This window comes from Ostrea edulis, chromosome 3, assembly GCF_947568905.1.
Source record: "Ostrea edulis chromosome 3, xbOstEdul1.1, whole genome shotgun sequence".
NCBI lineage: Eukaryota > Metazoa > Mollusca > Bivalvia > Ostreida > Ostreidae > Ostrea > Ostrea edulis.
Genome location: NC_079166.1, coordinates 14,688,411 through 14,705,271, shown reverse-complemented (window position 1 = coordinate 14,705,271; position 16,861 = coordinate 14,688,411). Strand labels below are relative to the sequence as shown.

At 38.1% G+C, this 16,861-nt stretch overlaps 1 protein-coding gene across 2 annotated transcripts in view; it reads left to right on the top strand.

Annotated features, from left to right (window-relative positions):
• LOC125674274 (AT-rich interactive domain-containing protein 2-like) overlaps positions 1-13,351 on the top strand; it is a 34,739-nt gene extending 21,388 nt beyond the window's left edge. Inside the window, exons 12-21 of one of the 2 annotated variants that reach the window (XM_056160173.1) lie at positions 25-234; positions 1,791-1,979; positions 2,109-2,169; positions 2,441-2,575; positions 4,341-4,459; positions 5,700-8,709; positions 10,731-10,866; positions 11,182-11,355; positions 11,950-12,041; positions 12,194-13,351. In XM_056160173.1, coding sequence (XP_056016148.1) covers positions 25-234; positions 1,791-1,979; positions 2,109-2,169; positions 2,441-2,575; positions 4,341-4,459; positions 5,700-8,709; positions 10,731-10,866; positions 11,182-11,355; positions 11,950-12,041; positions 12,194-12,299 — 4,232 coding nt within the window. In that variant the 3' untranslated portion in view covers positions 12,300-13,351. Of the gene's footprint in view, positions 1-24; positions 235-1,790; positions 1,980-2,108; positions 2,170-2,440; positions 2,576-4,340; positions 4,460-5,549; positions 8,710-10,730; positions 10,867-11,181; positions 11,356-11,949; positions 12,042-12,193 lie in introns of both variants that reach the window. The other variant, XM_056160172.1, reaches the window with a different exon arrangement.
• The last annotated feature ends 3,510 nt before the right edge of the window (positions 13,352-16,861 follow it).

The window sequence follows — 16,861 nt, the reverse complement described above, 5'->3', positions numbered from 1 at the left end:
TATGTTTAATGTGTGTTTTAACAGGTTTCGAAATTTTAAGCAAGCTTTGCCTGTTGGATGAAAATGAAGATATGCTGACAGACAGTCTAGATGAGAATTTGTATGGTGACATAGTACGCCTGCTGAATGTGTTTGATATCCAGATTATTGTATACAGCCTGGAGGCTTTGTATCAACTCTCAGAGCTGGGGGAACACACCACAACCAAGATTGCTGCTGTAAAGCATGCTGTGGGTACGTAGTGGAAGAACTCATGTGTAATGTTTAACATGTTTAATGTCTGAAAGAAGCATGCTGTGGATAGGTAGTGGAAGAACTCGTGTGTAATGTTTAACATGTTTAATGTTGAAAGAAGCATGTTGTGGATAGGTAGTGGAAGAACTCATGTGTAATGTTTAACATGTTTAATGTCTGAAAGAAGCATGCTGTGGATACGTAGTGGAAGAACTCGTGTGTAATGTTTAACATGTTTAATGTCTGAAAGAAGCATGCTGTGGATACGTAGTGGAAGAACTCATGTGTAATGTTTAACATGTTTAATGTTGAAAGAAGCATGTTGTGGATAGGTAGTGGAAGAACTCGTGTGTAATGTTTAACATGTTTAATGTCTGAAAGAAGCATGTTGTGGATAGGTAGTGGAAGAACTCGTGTGTAATGTTTAACATGTTCAATGTCTGAAAGAAGCATGCTGTGGGTAGGTAGTGGAAGAACTCATACATAATGGCTAACGTCTGAAAGAAGCATGCAAATGTGGAAATGGTATTTTGTAGGGATGTCAAATTGGTCAATATTTGATAATAGGATATTTGGATGATTTTCCAATTGAGTACCCAGATACTTGGTAAAAATGTAAATACAAATATGTTATTTGTCTTTTTTTTCTGAAAATGTATGGCTTCTAGACAAATTTACAGAACTCTCTAGACTTTTTTGTGTGGAGTTCCTGTCTGATCGACTTCCTCTTTGTGTTTGGGTTGAATGTGATTGAACATGTTGGCTGTTTCCCCCCATTTATGCCAAGGTTACTCAGCACAGCTGACATTTGATGTGTTTTTTTTAATCTTCTTTTCTTTCGTATGTCTCTGCTTGTTTTAGAATATTTCCACACTTTTGAAGTTGTTTATGGCATGTTCTATATGTACAACGTACATTTGTCCAATTTTGCTATTAAATGCTAGCCTAACTAAATAATTCAGACAAGATGGATGAAAAATGATGAAAAGATATTCAGTGAAAACATTAAAGTCAACCAGAAATTAAGGGCTGATGAGGGCCATTGGTGAGAGACTTAGCTGTGTACCAGGTAGTTTGTCATGATAATTCTGCACAATGTATACATACATCGCCACAGCTGATAACGATGGTGTACCAGTGTAGGGGACAGTAATTACTGTATATACATGCACCATGCATATTTTATTTATAGGTGTTCCTAATATTTTTAATGACAACACATGCTTTGAAATATTTAGAAATATACATCGAAGTACTGATTTTAGTATTTGATACTCAAGATGTTTGATCAAGTAACCCCCAATCCCCAGTTAAACCAGGTACTAGTTGACATCCCAAGTATATATTGAAGTGAATCTGTGAGCATATGGTTTTCAATCAGTTATGATCAATCAATTATTTCATTTGGATAGAAAAGAATTGAAAGTGATGGTATATGGAATGTACACTGTAATTGAAATGAACAGGTTGCACAGTTTGTATACGTAGAAAATTTTGTTTAGTTTAAAATTCTATGGAGAATCCAGTAGGTTAAATTTTTATTGTTATTGTTTCAGATTTACTGGTCTCACTGTTGACAATAGAAGCTCAGTCTTATGGAGCCAATTCTCTTGTGGGCATTAAGGTAGTGGAATATTGTCCCCCAGTACACATGATGCCAGGGGTCAATGCTGACCAAGGCCAGGCTTCAGCAATGCCAGCCCCTTCTGGTCACCCTGTGTCCCAGCCACTCCCACCCTCTCATAGTGAGTAGTGTTTACATCGAAAGAACTCGCAACTCTAAATTACTTGTCAATGGGCTTTGTATTGTCTCTGTGAATGTAAACCCTTTAACCCCCAAATTGATAATGCTGTTTGTATATCTTGCTCTTCAGAAACTGCTCAGCAGCAGATGAGTACCACTGGTTGTGATGTAGAGACAACCACCTATCAGTGGTAAGTAATACTTTGAATTTCGCTGAATTTACGAATTGTTCAAAACCATTTAAACTTTATTTTTGATTCATTTTACTGGATAGAGTAGAATTGATAATACTTGTATTTACACAAATATTACGATAAGCATTTACAAATAGGTGATGGTTTTTGTTTTCATATATGATTTTGCACACAATCCATATAGGGCATTATACTGGTATTGAAAATGTAATATACACAGCAAACTATGAAACTTAATTGGGCATTTTTTATCCTTGTTTAATTGCAGGTTACAGTCCACTTTTGAGCTAAAGGATGGGTTGTCCATGCCACATGTTCACATGTATGCAGAGTATCTCAATTTTGCCAAGAAGTTTGCACTGCCCCAGATCCTGTCTTCTAATGCCTTTGCCAGCTGTGTCAAGTAAGATAATCAGATGAAATTGAATCGATCCGTGTCTAGAATGGGACATCCGGTATTTACCACTACAACTGTACTTCTCATAAACCAAATACGTCTGTAGCACCGTTAGAGTTGGGGATACAGAAACAATGAATTTTAGCATTCTGACTCCTTGGAACCTTTAGCAGCAGGGCCAAATGATAAATATTGAAGAATGTTTTTAAGACTCTACTTCTTGCAAGCCAGCCAAAAAACTTGGTGCATAACTGTGATATCTACAGAGTTCTTGAAATTTCTTTTGAAGTGTCAGACATTTGGTCTGACACTGTTAGAAATAGTGTCAGCCCAAACAAAATTTTGTCAGTCCAGATAAAAATGCATCGCTTTTGAGGTATTCTGATATTTTATTTAAAATCAACTACATGTGTAATTGTATTCAATCTCCATCTCAGCTATAAGTTTATAAATTATCTTTTCATACCCTTTCTCATCTTCCTTATACTCTGAATGAATCTTCCTCACTTTCACTATCCGAGTGACTTTCTTGCTCTATTTCTCTCTCACCCTCCAGGTTTCTCTCATCCTCCATTTTTCTCTCTATCCTGTATATTCCTCTCAACTTCTTTCTCATCTTCCTCTGCAATCGTTGTAACTACTTTTTCTCTCACTTAAGTCCGAGTGTAGTTGGTCTTTCGTCAGTTTCGACTTTGAGCAGATTGTGTCATCAAGCAGTAGGTAAAAACGATGCAAACAAAAGCCATTGTCTCCCAGATTGCCAGGCGGAGATACAATCGGTTTCTCTTCTCCTCGGAGTTCCTCACAACTGATTCCTCATGTTTACGTTTCAATGTGTTGCCGGATTTAGCATCGGTTTGAAAATTTATGGGCCACATGGGCGCCATTTTTCCCGGTAAAAAACGGACTTCGATCCCGATCTTATATCGGTCATCAGGACCGACAATTAAGTAACTCGTGTCAGACATTTACTACTTTTATCGGATAATCCGACATTACCGACACTTTTCAAGAACTCTGTATCTACCAAATTTTAGAAATACCAATCCACAGATCATGCAGTAGAAGCCCCGAGGGAAGGATATAAATAATGCATAGAAAGTTTGAAAATCTTAGTTATGGGGCAATCAGAAAACAGATTATATGAAATATTTAGATTGTGAAGTTGCCTATCTAGAAATCCTGAAAACCCTCAGGTAATGCAAGATGACTTTGAAGGTTCTTGTTATGAGTATGAAGTCCACTACACACATTTCCTTAAAAATGGCCATTTTGAATTTCATGGTTGTTTTTTTTTTTTATATGGTAGGGCATTGCTTTTGTTTCAGTAATGTGTACAGTGTAGTTTAGCTTCTTGATGTTCACATGAATTGGATGACAAAGACAAAGAATTATTTGATCAGATAAAGATATTATGAATCCGTGGTGATTTTTGTCTTATCCCTTACATTGTAAGGAGAGGCCTGGACAGGAAGAAATATTAAATATTTGTTCCCTTCAGATACACCTCTTTAAAATGATTTTTTGATGTGCAACAGAGATAGTTTCAGAGGTTTCTTGTAATATTTTTGTTGTTGTTGAAATTTTGGCTACTAGTATGCCTTACAAACCAGTTTTTCCTGTGCAAGAGCATGAAGAGATGCCTCTGTTTAATGAGGTTAGGTATTGATGATAAGATTGTTTCATGGTAATCATGTTATGCTTTGCTGTGACACTTTAAAAAAAAAGAAGAAAACTTGAATTGTAAACAACATACCATTCTGTGTTGTAGGGTTGTGTATCCCAACCTTGAGCAGTACAGTATAGAGAAAGCTGAAGGGGTATCAGAAGCCGGATTTAAAGGAATCTGTAAACGGAAAACACCTTTACCTTTTGCCATACCATCAACAGGTGAGATAGATTAACTCTTTCTGAAATGTATCGGTGTTTGTACACACAAAAACACAATTTTACAGTTAAATGTTGACATACAAAAGTAGTAATGATAATTCCAACATGGAAGCCTTTCCCCCTAAAATAATAGTCTATTCATATTGATTAGTAGCTGCATTTGTACAAAATCAAAATAGCAGATATGAAAAGCTTACTAGTAGACCGAATGTCTTGATTCACCACCTGAAAGGCCATGACAATTTGTGTTGTGTTATATATATATTACATACATGTATGCATGATATGTTGTATCGCACATATTTAGAAAAATACTCCTGAAAACAAAGAGCTTGCATCATTAGCCTGGAACAATATTGTGGCCAATATTGGATGACAATTTTTTATAATGCGGATGAAACATGTATATACGAACACGTCAATGCAGTATTTCATGTGTAAACAATGGTAGATGTTAGTTATAGTGGAAATGATGTTGTAAACATTAAATTTCTTTGTTTTGATAGAGAAATTTCAAAATTATCGTACAACATTTATCTATACAGTTTTTATGGGAAAAAAGTAGTCTTGTTGACAGGAGCTTACAGATGAAATGTGGAGTATTGTTTAGCTGCATGATCAGTAGATGTGGGGGATACAATTTTACTAATGCATTGTATACTTCTACTCAAACTTAGTACATTTCATCTTCACCTTTACTTATTTTCATCTTTATGAAAGTATATCTCCATACCCCAAAAAGGTATTCATATTCAAATTAGTTTATGATTCAAGATATTTTGCATAACAAACATTAGTTAGATTCCTGGAAAAATAACATAGTTTCCTGCAACATCACCCCACCACCACACTCATTTTTCTTAATAAAATGAACCAAAATTATATACCTTTATGAATGTTTTTTGAAGAATATTTTTGCCACCTATGAATTTACCAGTAGATGAAACTGGAAGAAAAAAATGCATGAAACCTTGCATTCCTAATCATTCAGACTGCGAGCCATTATTAACACGGTGTGCTGAAAATTGATGTTGTAATGCTGAGCTTGATTGTTGTATGTAGCTTAGTTTTGGTTTTGTTCTGCTTTCAGTCATTAAAAATCGTCTTAGTAGTGTTTCCCATTGTCCATCTCCTGTTGTCATGGCCAATCAGAATCCATCACAAACTCCAACACTTCGCCAGAGGTTAATGGAACCACCACGGTTATCTTCCTTACAAGCCTCTCCTCTCCTTCCTCTAGGTGGCGCTGTTTCCACAACAAATCAGCAACAAAGTGCAATATACACTGCATCCAAACCACAGACTCAAACCAGCAGTTCCAATAGCAAGTCTGCACAAAACCAACAAAGTATTATGTCTGTGGGAAAATTGTCACAACTCAAAACACAGCAAGCTCTTAAGCAACATTTGAATCAGGCCTCCCCCTCTCTAATGCCTGTTCTTCCCCAGCAGACCGGCCCACCAACTAATCTACAGGCATTTGATACTTCCTCCAATGACACACAAAAAATCAAGAGTATGTTGGCCAGGAAATTAAAAGTTCAACAATCCTCTCCAATCCCAATAGCTCCAAAGCAGACAGCACAACCAATACAGGCAGTGGTGGACCCTAATAATCCAATGCACTTGCTGACATTCACTACACAACAGAGCACAAACATCCAAGGTCAGTTGCAGCAGGCTTTTGTCCCTGTCGTCCAGGATGCAACAGCATACGCAATGACTGGTAACTACTTTGACCAAAGTAACATTGGACAAGCTGTTCAAATTCAGGGTGTGCAGTCAATCATGGATGGAACACAACAAATAGTAATTCCACAAGCTACAGTAACTAGTCAGCCTTCCCTCCAAACAGGATCTCCAGTATCAGACAAAAGTAAAGGTGCATCCAAAAATAGTGCTAGTCGTAACAGTTCTAAGTCATCTCGATCATCTTCACCCAAAGGAACATCCCCAAAACGCAAACCATCATCTTCATCCAGGTCCAGCTCTCCTCGAAACTACGATTTAGATGTATGTGGAGAGGTAGAAAGAGCCAAAGATTTTGTGAAAGTTGGACTTGAAGCACGTATAGAACGTGTGGAAAATAATACTTTGAAACAAATCCAGTCTGTAAATACATGTTGTACTACACCGTCCACCTCTCATCTTATCACTTCATCCATCACCTCTCCAATCCCAGTGACGCCGGGATACCCAGTGGTGGGCAGTACCAACACTGGTCTCACTGGGGACATAGCTGCATCCGCTGCCTTACCTAGCCAAACAATTGCTGATAGCAACACAGGGCTGACTATCCACAGTCAGACAAACTGTGCTACCTCATTATCCCTACACCCCACAAACCAGTTCAGCAGTGAATCCATACCGAATTGTACTGATGCGTCATTAAATGCTTGCTCAATCACCAGCTCTCTCCCTCTGCCATCCATCACCTCATCTGACTCCCAAAGTTTTAGTGCAGACGATGACATGAACACAAACTGCAGTGAAAATGCTTCGATTGTGAAAGAAAAACCAAAAATGAATTACATTTGTACCCAAGATGAAACTGATGCCGCTGTGTCGTCTCTGTTGATAACGGAGGAAGACACACAGCATTCAATGTCGAACGGGTCAGATGCTGATGTTCCCATCACAACCATTGTAAGCTCTGCTGACGAGACTGCAGCAGCCATATCGGCTATAGAAGGAATGCTAGAGGAAGAACCAGAAAGTGAGGAAGATAACATTCCCATGGAAGAAGATGTCATACAACCAATGGAAGACACACCCATGGAAGAAAGCTCAGCTTCTACAGAGGAAAAGGAGTTACCAGAAACCTTTGGTATTATACCTGAAAATGCTGAGAGTGTAGAAAGCAAGACAAAAGAAATAACCGTAAATGGAGTTTTGAATTCTCCCGAGGAAAATGTTATTCCCTCTCCGACAGAAGAGCAGAATCATATCAGTAATGGGATTAGTGAAAGTGAATCTGAGGAGGGCTTTAAAACCTCCAAACTTATGATGGACAAAATTGCCATGGAAAAACTAACCAAAATTAATGGTATTGACAAACATATAGGGAATGGGAGTGTTAACCATATAGGCATTGATTCATCAGTGAAAGGAGACAAGATGGAGTTGAAGGATAGCTCTGTTAATGGTGAAGTGATTCAGGGAGAAATAGATCAAGCAATTAGTGGCATTCTAGAGAATGGTACTTCAGTGAACATCTTGGAAAATGGAAGACCAATTGAAACAAAATGTTATGAACTGGCAGGAGAATCAGAAACAGAAGATGTCGTGGCAGTGGAAGAGGAGGAGGAGGTGTTGATTGAAAATGAAATGTGCCTGCAGCCAACCACAGCTGTAGTCGATCAAACACATCCAGGGGTTGTAGAGCCAGAAAAGGGAGAAGGGACTGGAATCAGCACAGAGGTGGGCAGTAGAGCAGACGACAGTCAAAAAGTGAATGGTACAAAGCCAACAACTGAGCAGCTGGAAGAAAATGGTGATGAGTGTAAATTGCAGGTGGATGAATGTGTGGACATTCTCAAGGCTGCAATAGAGTCCGAGAAAATTGATGAATGTGTGTTAAATGGAGACAGTAATGACTCTCTTCCCCCTGGGACTATTTACCCAGGGGAAATTCAAATCAGTGCTCCTAGTATACCTATTGGCAATGAAATGACTGCAACTGCAGTGGGTTCTAATAACATTAGCCTCATCCAAAATGTTTTCACCAATGTCCAGACAGTGCAGACAGGCCTAGTGGTCGGGACCATTGTCAGTGTCAACAACAACCTTCTTACCACTGCTACAGTTCCACTGACCATCCCTGACAACATTGTTGGTAGGAAGATGGGTATTGAGATGTGTCCAGAACGTCATGTTCCAACCCCAGAGGCATCCCGGGATGCTGAACTCAGTTGTGATAGCATAGCTTCTACACTGACAGACTCGTCAGAAAAACATTCCATTACATTTCAACAACCCATTCTCAGTGTCCAGAATTTCCCTACAAATGTTCTCAATGTGCAACCCATGCCAGTCAACAAAAATCAGCAATACATAACCACCGTCATTACCACAACTCCCAAACAGACCTCCCCCAGGACTCGAGATAAACGAGCCAAGAAACGGAGTCGAAATGCGTCATCAGGAAGTGCAGACTCCAGGTGCTCAAATTCCTCATCAACGATCACTCAACAGATGGCTCCACCCCCTCCATCACCAGACTTCATCTGCGAATGGCAAGGCTGCAAACAGTAAGTCTTGATAGATTATCAAATATTGGGTAAAAAAAAATTTAATGCACACTGTGCTAGTTGGAGAAGTAAAATGTTTATTGCTTCATTAAATTTTTACATGCCCATCTAAGATAGTAGTATTGTGGTATGGTGATCATGTCAGTCCGTCTGTCCTGCTGTGTGTCCGGCTCATAACTCAAATACTCCGAGACCTAGAATCATCAAACTTTGTTAGCTGATACATCTTGGGTAGAGGGTGGATCATGCATGTAAGTTCGATACATGGCCAGATATGGCAAAAACCTCTGATTTTTAAGTGAACAATTGTTTGGTCTAGTTGATGCATCCTGGGTAGATGTGTCACACTCTAAATCAAGGTCACTTAAGATGATACAGCCATATATGGAATAACTTTTTTTTGGCTCATTTAGATTTTAGTCCTAGAATCAACAAACTTTGTGAATTTGTGCATTTGTAGAGAAATGCAAATTGCAGCTTAATATCAGGTCATTAAAACATTTAAATTGGTATGTATTAAAAAAGTGTTTTATGGGAGGTAATCCTTACATATGTAAGAGAGTAATGCAGTAACCCGATTCAAGGATTATTACATCAAGAAATACACATTTTTTTCATAAGGTGTAGCTACATAACAATTACTGTGGAATCATTTTTAATTTATTGGGGCCAATGTTTGTGGGTAAGCAATATTTTGCTGGTTTGTGGGGATGTAATTTTGTGTGTAAGTGATAGGATGTCACTAGGAGAGATAACTCTACTTGGTTTAAAAATATGTTAAAGGACACGTAAATTCGTGGGTAAGAGTGACCCTCGTAATCCACGAACATCAATCCCCCACGAACAATGAAGATTCCACGGTAATCTGAATAATAATTTTGTTTCTAACATTAATGATATTAATAGAATCCTTCATTAGTACGAGTGTGGGATAGAGAAATTCCACCGAGGGGACAAAATTCGCAGTCTAGGACGAGGTGGAATTTCCCTATCCCACACGAATAAATACTGAAGGATTATTTTTCTCACATTTTACCTACAGTTTAGTGCATAAATTTAGGAGCTTTAAAAACATTCTAAATTATCAAAGTCCTTATTTGAACTTCGATGTAAAAACTAATTAGATAGGCAGAAAGAGGATACCCGAAAATGGTTTACAGTAAAAGTATAAACTATAAAACCCAAGGTTGTCCACCAGAAAGCTATACTACATTAAATTTAAAGAAAACAATGCAAAATATTTTTACTTCACCATGTAATGTAAATCTTCACCATGTAACGTAAATCATAGAAGATATATGATGACACAATCAAATGACATCGCAGCAGTGTGAGAAAGAAAAATCTCACATGGCTGTTTCACATGGTTAAAGTATATCTCACACGGATGATAATGTGAGATAAATACATATGCAATATTGTACCACAAAATTTGCTGAAACTTAACAAGCACATCACACAACAGATAGAGGAATTATGTCAAGAGAATATTGATCTAAGCCATGGTGTTTGAAGGAGTTCAATTGGACAGTCAAAGATAATTTTGATTAGAACCAAATTCTCCAATTAGGATTCCATTTGTCCTTTGGGAGTAATGATCTAAGCTGTTATGTTTCAAAGAGTTCAGATGGACATGTAAAGATCATTTTGATAAGAGCCAAACAGCATCTGTCCAGTGAAAGATTAATTAATGAGTATAATGTGAGAAGGTTGTGGAAATGATCTATCACTCCGTTAGTTATGGGACATTTCTTTGTACAGTCCAGAATTGTCAGGAATTATATCATGTGAAAGAAATCTAAAAACATGTTTTGAAAATATAGGTATTTGAACAATTCAAGAGATAGGCTGTACATGTACCAAGGTGAACATCATTTTGTTCCATGCACACTCATCTGTTTATCGTTGATAAACATTTGACAGGTGGGTCTTGTGCTGTGGTGGTGCACTTTGTTATTAAGTAAATAAAGCAGTTTTTGTAGAAAGGATAGTACCAAATCATGAGCCTTTGAATTTTTCAGGTGCTTTGAGAATTTTAAGACTGTGTTTAGGCATGTCTTAGACTCTCACTTAAAAACAGAATGGGAAGGCTATTGCCGATGGGAAGGCTGTGAAAGATTACAGAGGAAGAAGTGGTCTCTAGTTACTCATGTACAGGTACAGTGGTTCAGGATATTGCTTATACTCATGTACAGATACAGTAGTTCAGGATATTGCTTATACTCATGTACAGGTACAGTAGTTCAGGATGTTGCTTATACTCATGTACAGGTACAGTGGTTCAGGATATTGCTTATACTTTCCGTTATATAATGCGTATCAAATAATCAGCAAAGAAAAAAGTGGAGGACAATGTACATTTTATGTAAAATCAAGCATCAGGTACTTACCAAATACAATGTATATATTAGCTATATGTACATGTATTTAGTAACTGTGAAATTGAAAGTTTTGTGGTATTTTATTCCTTAGGACCATCACTGCTCAGAAAATGCTCTAAAATCCTCGGCAATGAGGCGGAAACAGAGTCAACAAAGTGGAACTTCCATTGCCCCTCAAACAGTTCCGGCATTAGTGTACCCCACTGATGCAGCCTGGCAAGCCATCCGAAGATTTTCTCCAAAACCACCCTATCCAGAATTTACAGTTAGCATCATTCAATTTTTATCAACACCCTTGTCAAAATTGTGTTCAACATGTACTGAATTATATCTTCATTCCAGACATGTCTATAGCCATGAACAATTCTTATGTACTGAATTATGTCTTCATTCCAGACATGTCTATAGCCATGAACAATTCTTATGTACTGAATTATATCTTCATTCCAGACATGTCTATAGCCATGAACAATTCTTATGTACTGAATTATGTCTTCATTCCAGACATGTCTATAGCCATGAACAATTCTTATGTACTGAATTATGTCTTCATTCCAGACATGTCTATAGCCATGAACAATTCTTATGTACTGAATTATGTCTTCATTCCAGACATGTCTATAGCCATGAACAATTCTTATGTACTGAATTATGTCTTCATTCCAGACATGTCTATAGCCATGAACAATTCTTATGTACTGAATTATGTCTTCATTCCAGACATGTCTATAGCCATGAACAATTCTTATGTACTGAATTATATCTTCATTCCAGACATGTCTATAGCCATGAACAATTCTTATTGATTTGCTTGTGATTAGTTTATGTGCCATTAAACATTTTCACTGACAATTTTTAGGAAGCCCGAGAAGGACCGGTAACAAAGCACATCCGTCTAACAGCAGCTTTAATCCTCAGGAACCTGGCCAGATATTCGGCACCGGGAAGAAGGTAATGCACACATAGAGCAATACTTAAAAATCTTTCTTGTTCATATTGATTCAATGTTATTTGAACATAGAGTTCCAATTTCCTAGTGTCAGATTTACAAAATTCAAGTGAAGGATAGCGACATAATTTTCTGTTTTTATTTCTTTTGCTAGCTTGATAAAGCGGTACGAGCGGAGAATCAGTTACTCAGCCATGAGCGCGTTAGAGTCCTCTAATGCTCTGGCCAACTGTCTGTTTGAAATTCTACATGATCATTGACCACAGGCGGGATATAGAGAGAAAGAAACTGTGATCTTCACGTTTATTTTGTAGTTACCTCCCCCTTGTTTGTAAGCAATGTAAAATGGCATTAGTTGGCAGCTTTGTATTTAGTTCTAAAATGAAATCTGTATTTATGAAATCTTAATTAAGTCTTCAAAAGACAACAGAAAGAAACTCATTTAAGGTCTGTTTTTCTCAGTCAGATCTTTGGTGGTGTGTATGAATAAGAAATATGTATATGTACATGTATTTAGTCCTGAAAGTGCAATGAATCATGCTCTGCTGATAAAGTTAGATTCTTTGAATTTATTTTACTTATCGCACATGATTTTTTATTCTTTTGCAAAATCAAGTTCAGAACTTTTTAAAAAATATTGGCACTTGCCTTGTTTGGTCTGCCAGAGTCAAATGAGTTGATATGAAAGTATCAATTTGGTATGAGTAGGAAATGTGCATAATAAAGTATGAATATGAAGATGATATTCACAAGGTCTTTATTTTTAAGTGTGTAAAGTGTAACCTGCTCTGTAAATGCTTGTGACAATGGGGTTTTCATGGACTAAAACATATCACAACTTAACATGTTTCTTGTATCCATTGTGTTCATATCCACCTGCTTAGTACCTGCTATCTCTGTCAAATATTTTTATTCTGTGTTTTCTCTTTTGCTCCAAAATAATCATTTTATCATGAGTCATGGAGTTTTACCAGTCTGTGTTCACATTATTGTGTGTCTTTTTAAAAAAAACTATTTGTGAAAAATGTGTATAAAATCCAGATTTCTATTTATTGTTGACCTTGTGTATAGACCTGATCAGTCATAAGAGATGATGAATAATACAAGAACATCATTCCATCTGTCTAGCTGTAGTCTGAATGTGTAAGATTGGATTGTAAGTATTACTGAAACATTATTTATAGATATTACAGAAAAGTTATTTTGCATTTCAGATTTTCACATGCATTTGTTGTAGTAAAAATTTCTTTGATTGAACAGATCAACTGTTTAAAAGAAGAGGAAAAGTTTAAAATAAATATGTATAAAGATAGTTGTGCTCTCCCTTTTCTCTCATTTTAGTAAATATTTAATACTGCAGGTGTGTTGTTGAGTATCAACTTGAACAACCTGCTAACAGAGGGGTACTCTAAGGATAGTTCTACAGCAACTTTAATTATTAATATCATCGGATACCAAGAGTTCTTTCGTGATTGATGTAGTACACAAATTTTTTTGAATACTGGTAAACATTTTGTTCCTGTGGAAATGAAGTCGCAGAGTCTATGAAGGTTTTGCTATTCATTTTTCTGTGAACAAACTGACTTGTCCATTGCAATGTTACCTGTTTTGAAAACATGGCATGACAAATCTCTATTGTGTAGAGAATAGATCTAGAGAGACAGTGGCGTTGGTAAAGGCTGTGAATTGTTCTTATTTTTCTGCATTCGACATGGTTATTTATTGTTTTGTAAAGCATTATCACAGTGAAATAATTTTATTAGTTGAATTATTTGATAAGATGAAAACCACCGTGGCCGAGTGGTTAGAGCATCGCGCTCAAAATCACACGGCCTCTCACTTCTGGTTGGCGCGGGTTCGAATCCCGCTCGCGCCGGTAAGTGAGAAAATTTCCCGGTCTACTTGCGTAAGGTCTATGGAGACTGGGTTCTCTCTTCCACCAATAAAAACTGGGCGCCACCAGATAACTGAAAAATTGTTGAGTGTGGCGGAAAACATCAATCAATAATCTGACAACGGATTAATGAACCCAGTGATGTGTCTTATAACACTAGAAACTTCCTCTGAAACCGGTGTAACTATTAAAAACATGGTGTAATTTTATGACAGGGTGTAGCTATTCACGACATGATGTAACTGAACGACACGGTGTAACTATTCACAACACTGCGTAACTATTCACAACATGGTGTAACTATATCCACGACACGGTGTAACTATTCACGACACGGTGTAGCTATCCACGACACGGTGCAACTATTCACGACACAGTGTAACTATTTACGACAAGGAGCTGTAAAGGATTTAAAATGGAGACCCTGTCTCCATTGTCCATACTTGGGAAAAACGCCTTGTACGAGTTTTGAATATTTTGTAGATCCGAGACAACTACATGACAAAGGTAACTTTTTGCAACAAATACTATGATCCTATTTCGACGAACATTTCTTAAACAATGACGTGTGGTTTTGTAATGGGGGATATGAAGGTCGCCAGCATTGTCGGAAATCGAGTTAATTTTCTTAGGATGTTGGTCACCATCGTCTCCGACGATTTTTTTCCGACCGCCATATTAACCTGCTATACAGAGTACCGGTATGTGCTGGAAATCAAACGGTGGAACAGTACATATTTCATTTACAATAATTTTAATCACAAATAGTGAAAGCGAAATGCCGCGATTGAATGAACTCTATTGGGGTAGGGCTATTTCATTGATAATGCAGGGCATTCCTAACGTCATGTAGCCCAGCAATATGGTGTACAGGAGACAACAATATCCCGTTAAGTTGGGCGTCTCAGAGCTCCAGGGAGATGGGGCGACCGTTCTAGGAGTGGGCGCCCGCGCGCGCGTGACGTCAACATAGAGGCATACATCTCTCGCACCCCGTAACCGATTTAAGACGGCACGCCAAGTTGACGGCACTCATGGTCGGCCATGGCCAGTGTGTCCGAGAACGGGTAGGGATTGGTTGTGGGGGCTTATTTAAGGCCACGACGTCCCTATGTTGGTTTGCCGCTTATGCAGAGGGGACGCCAATGTCGAATACAGTGGCTGCTTACACGTACACCTAATCGGTTTCGTTTGGCCCATCTCGCTTCACGCTTTATAGGTCATACGGACAACAACGTGTCTATCGACATCGTGTTGAGCGATATTCTGACGCGTGCGTAACGGAAAGCGACTAATTCGGGGGAGGGTCTGTTATGATATGGGCAGGGGTATCTCCATACATGAAAATACCTCTAGTGGTTATCCATGGCAATCTTGCAGCAGCATCATATCAAGGTCATGTCTTCAGACCACACGTCCTTCCTCTTATCCGTCAACCTAACCTTACGTTGTAGCGGGACAACGTGAGGCCCCATGTAGCTAGGGTTTGTCGTGACTGTTTAGCTCAAGATAACGTCCCAATTCTTGATTAACCACCAAACAGTCCAGATTTGTCCCCAGTCGAGCATTTGTGGGACGAGTTGGACAGGAGGGCTAGGGAGCTTCGCCCAGCTCGTGAAGGCCCTTTATCACGATCGAGTGAAATAATATCCCCCTAAGGCCTATAAACACCTTAATGGGTTCAATGTTAAGGAGAGTAAGAGCAGCGACCGAGGTCAGGGTGGGCGTACACGCTACTGATTTGGATCGAGGAAACGGCGTAGGGTACCCTTGTTTTAAGGAGGTACTCTACATCGTCATAATGGCTGACTTCCTTTTAAAACATGGATGAAAATATAAATATTAGCAATATTTGCCTATTCATTAAAAAAATCATCGTCTAGCTCAGTAGCTTAATAGGTTAGCACGTCGACTACTGAACTATAAATCGCGGGTTCTAGTCCAGCAGGGGTTTTAATTTTTTTTCTCCTGATTGCTTTCTACTAAAACTGGCTTCTTTGACTAAATATAATAAATTTGAAAGTTTTCAATTTCAAAATATTGTTATACAAATCCTCCACTTTTCATCCATATCAAATTTCTCTGGTGTAGCATACATCCTTAACGCTATCTATGCAAACACCGTCTGATAGGGCAACGAAAATCATAATGTATTCAGTAATGATGAAATAATCAAGAAACTCAAACGATAATTTCAATGAATCATGTAAATTAATAACTAACGAAAATAAACTTGGCTTTTCTTTTTTCCGCTAGTACTGGGTACTTTGACTTTAAGTAATGCAGCATTGAAGAAACCGCTAATGAAACAATTTATCCCATTAACAGTCTTCAGTATCATCCATTAATGTTATAATCCCGCTAATGATAAAATGGTATCATTAAACGTCGCACAAATTTGGAGTCCAAACCGCTAATGATACAACAAGTTCAATCGTTAGGCGTCTCGATAGCAACGCTTAATGCTACAATTCTGCAGTATTTGAACTTTTCTTCAGGCAACCCAATTTTTCCATGGGGTCCAACTGTTTTTGGGGTGAATAGCAGTAATAAAAATGGTGTATGGGGTGGCCGGGTTCAGACCCCTTTATCTCCCTATCCTCCTTCCCCGCATGTCACACAGTCATCAACTTTTACGCTCACCTGAGCCGAAGGCTCAAATGAGTTTTTCTGATCACGTTTTCTTAGTCTGTCTGTCCGTCCATAAACTTTTGATATTTTTGACTTTTTCTCCATAAATGTTGGGCCAATTTCAATAGAATTTGCCATAAATCATCCTTGGGTAAAGGGGATTCAGGTTGGTTCAAATGAGGAACATGCCTCCTTGAAGGACTGCTCCGAGATTCTGTTAAGGCATCAATCCAAATATTCAGCCGAGCCGAATCTCAGCTGAGATTACAGACATGTAGGTATTCGAATCTGTGTCCC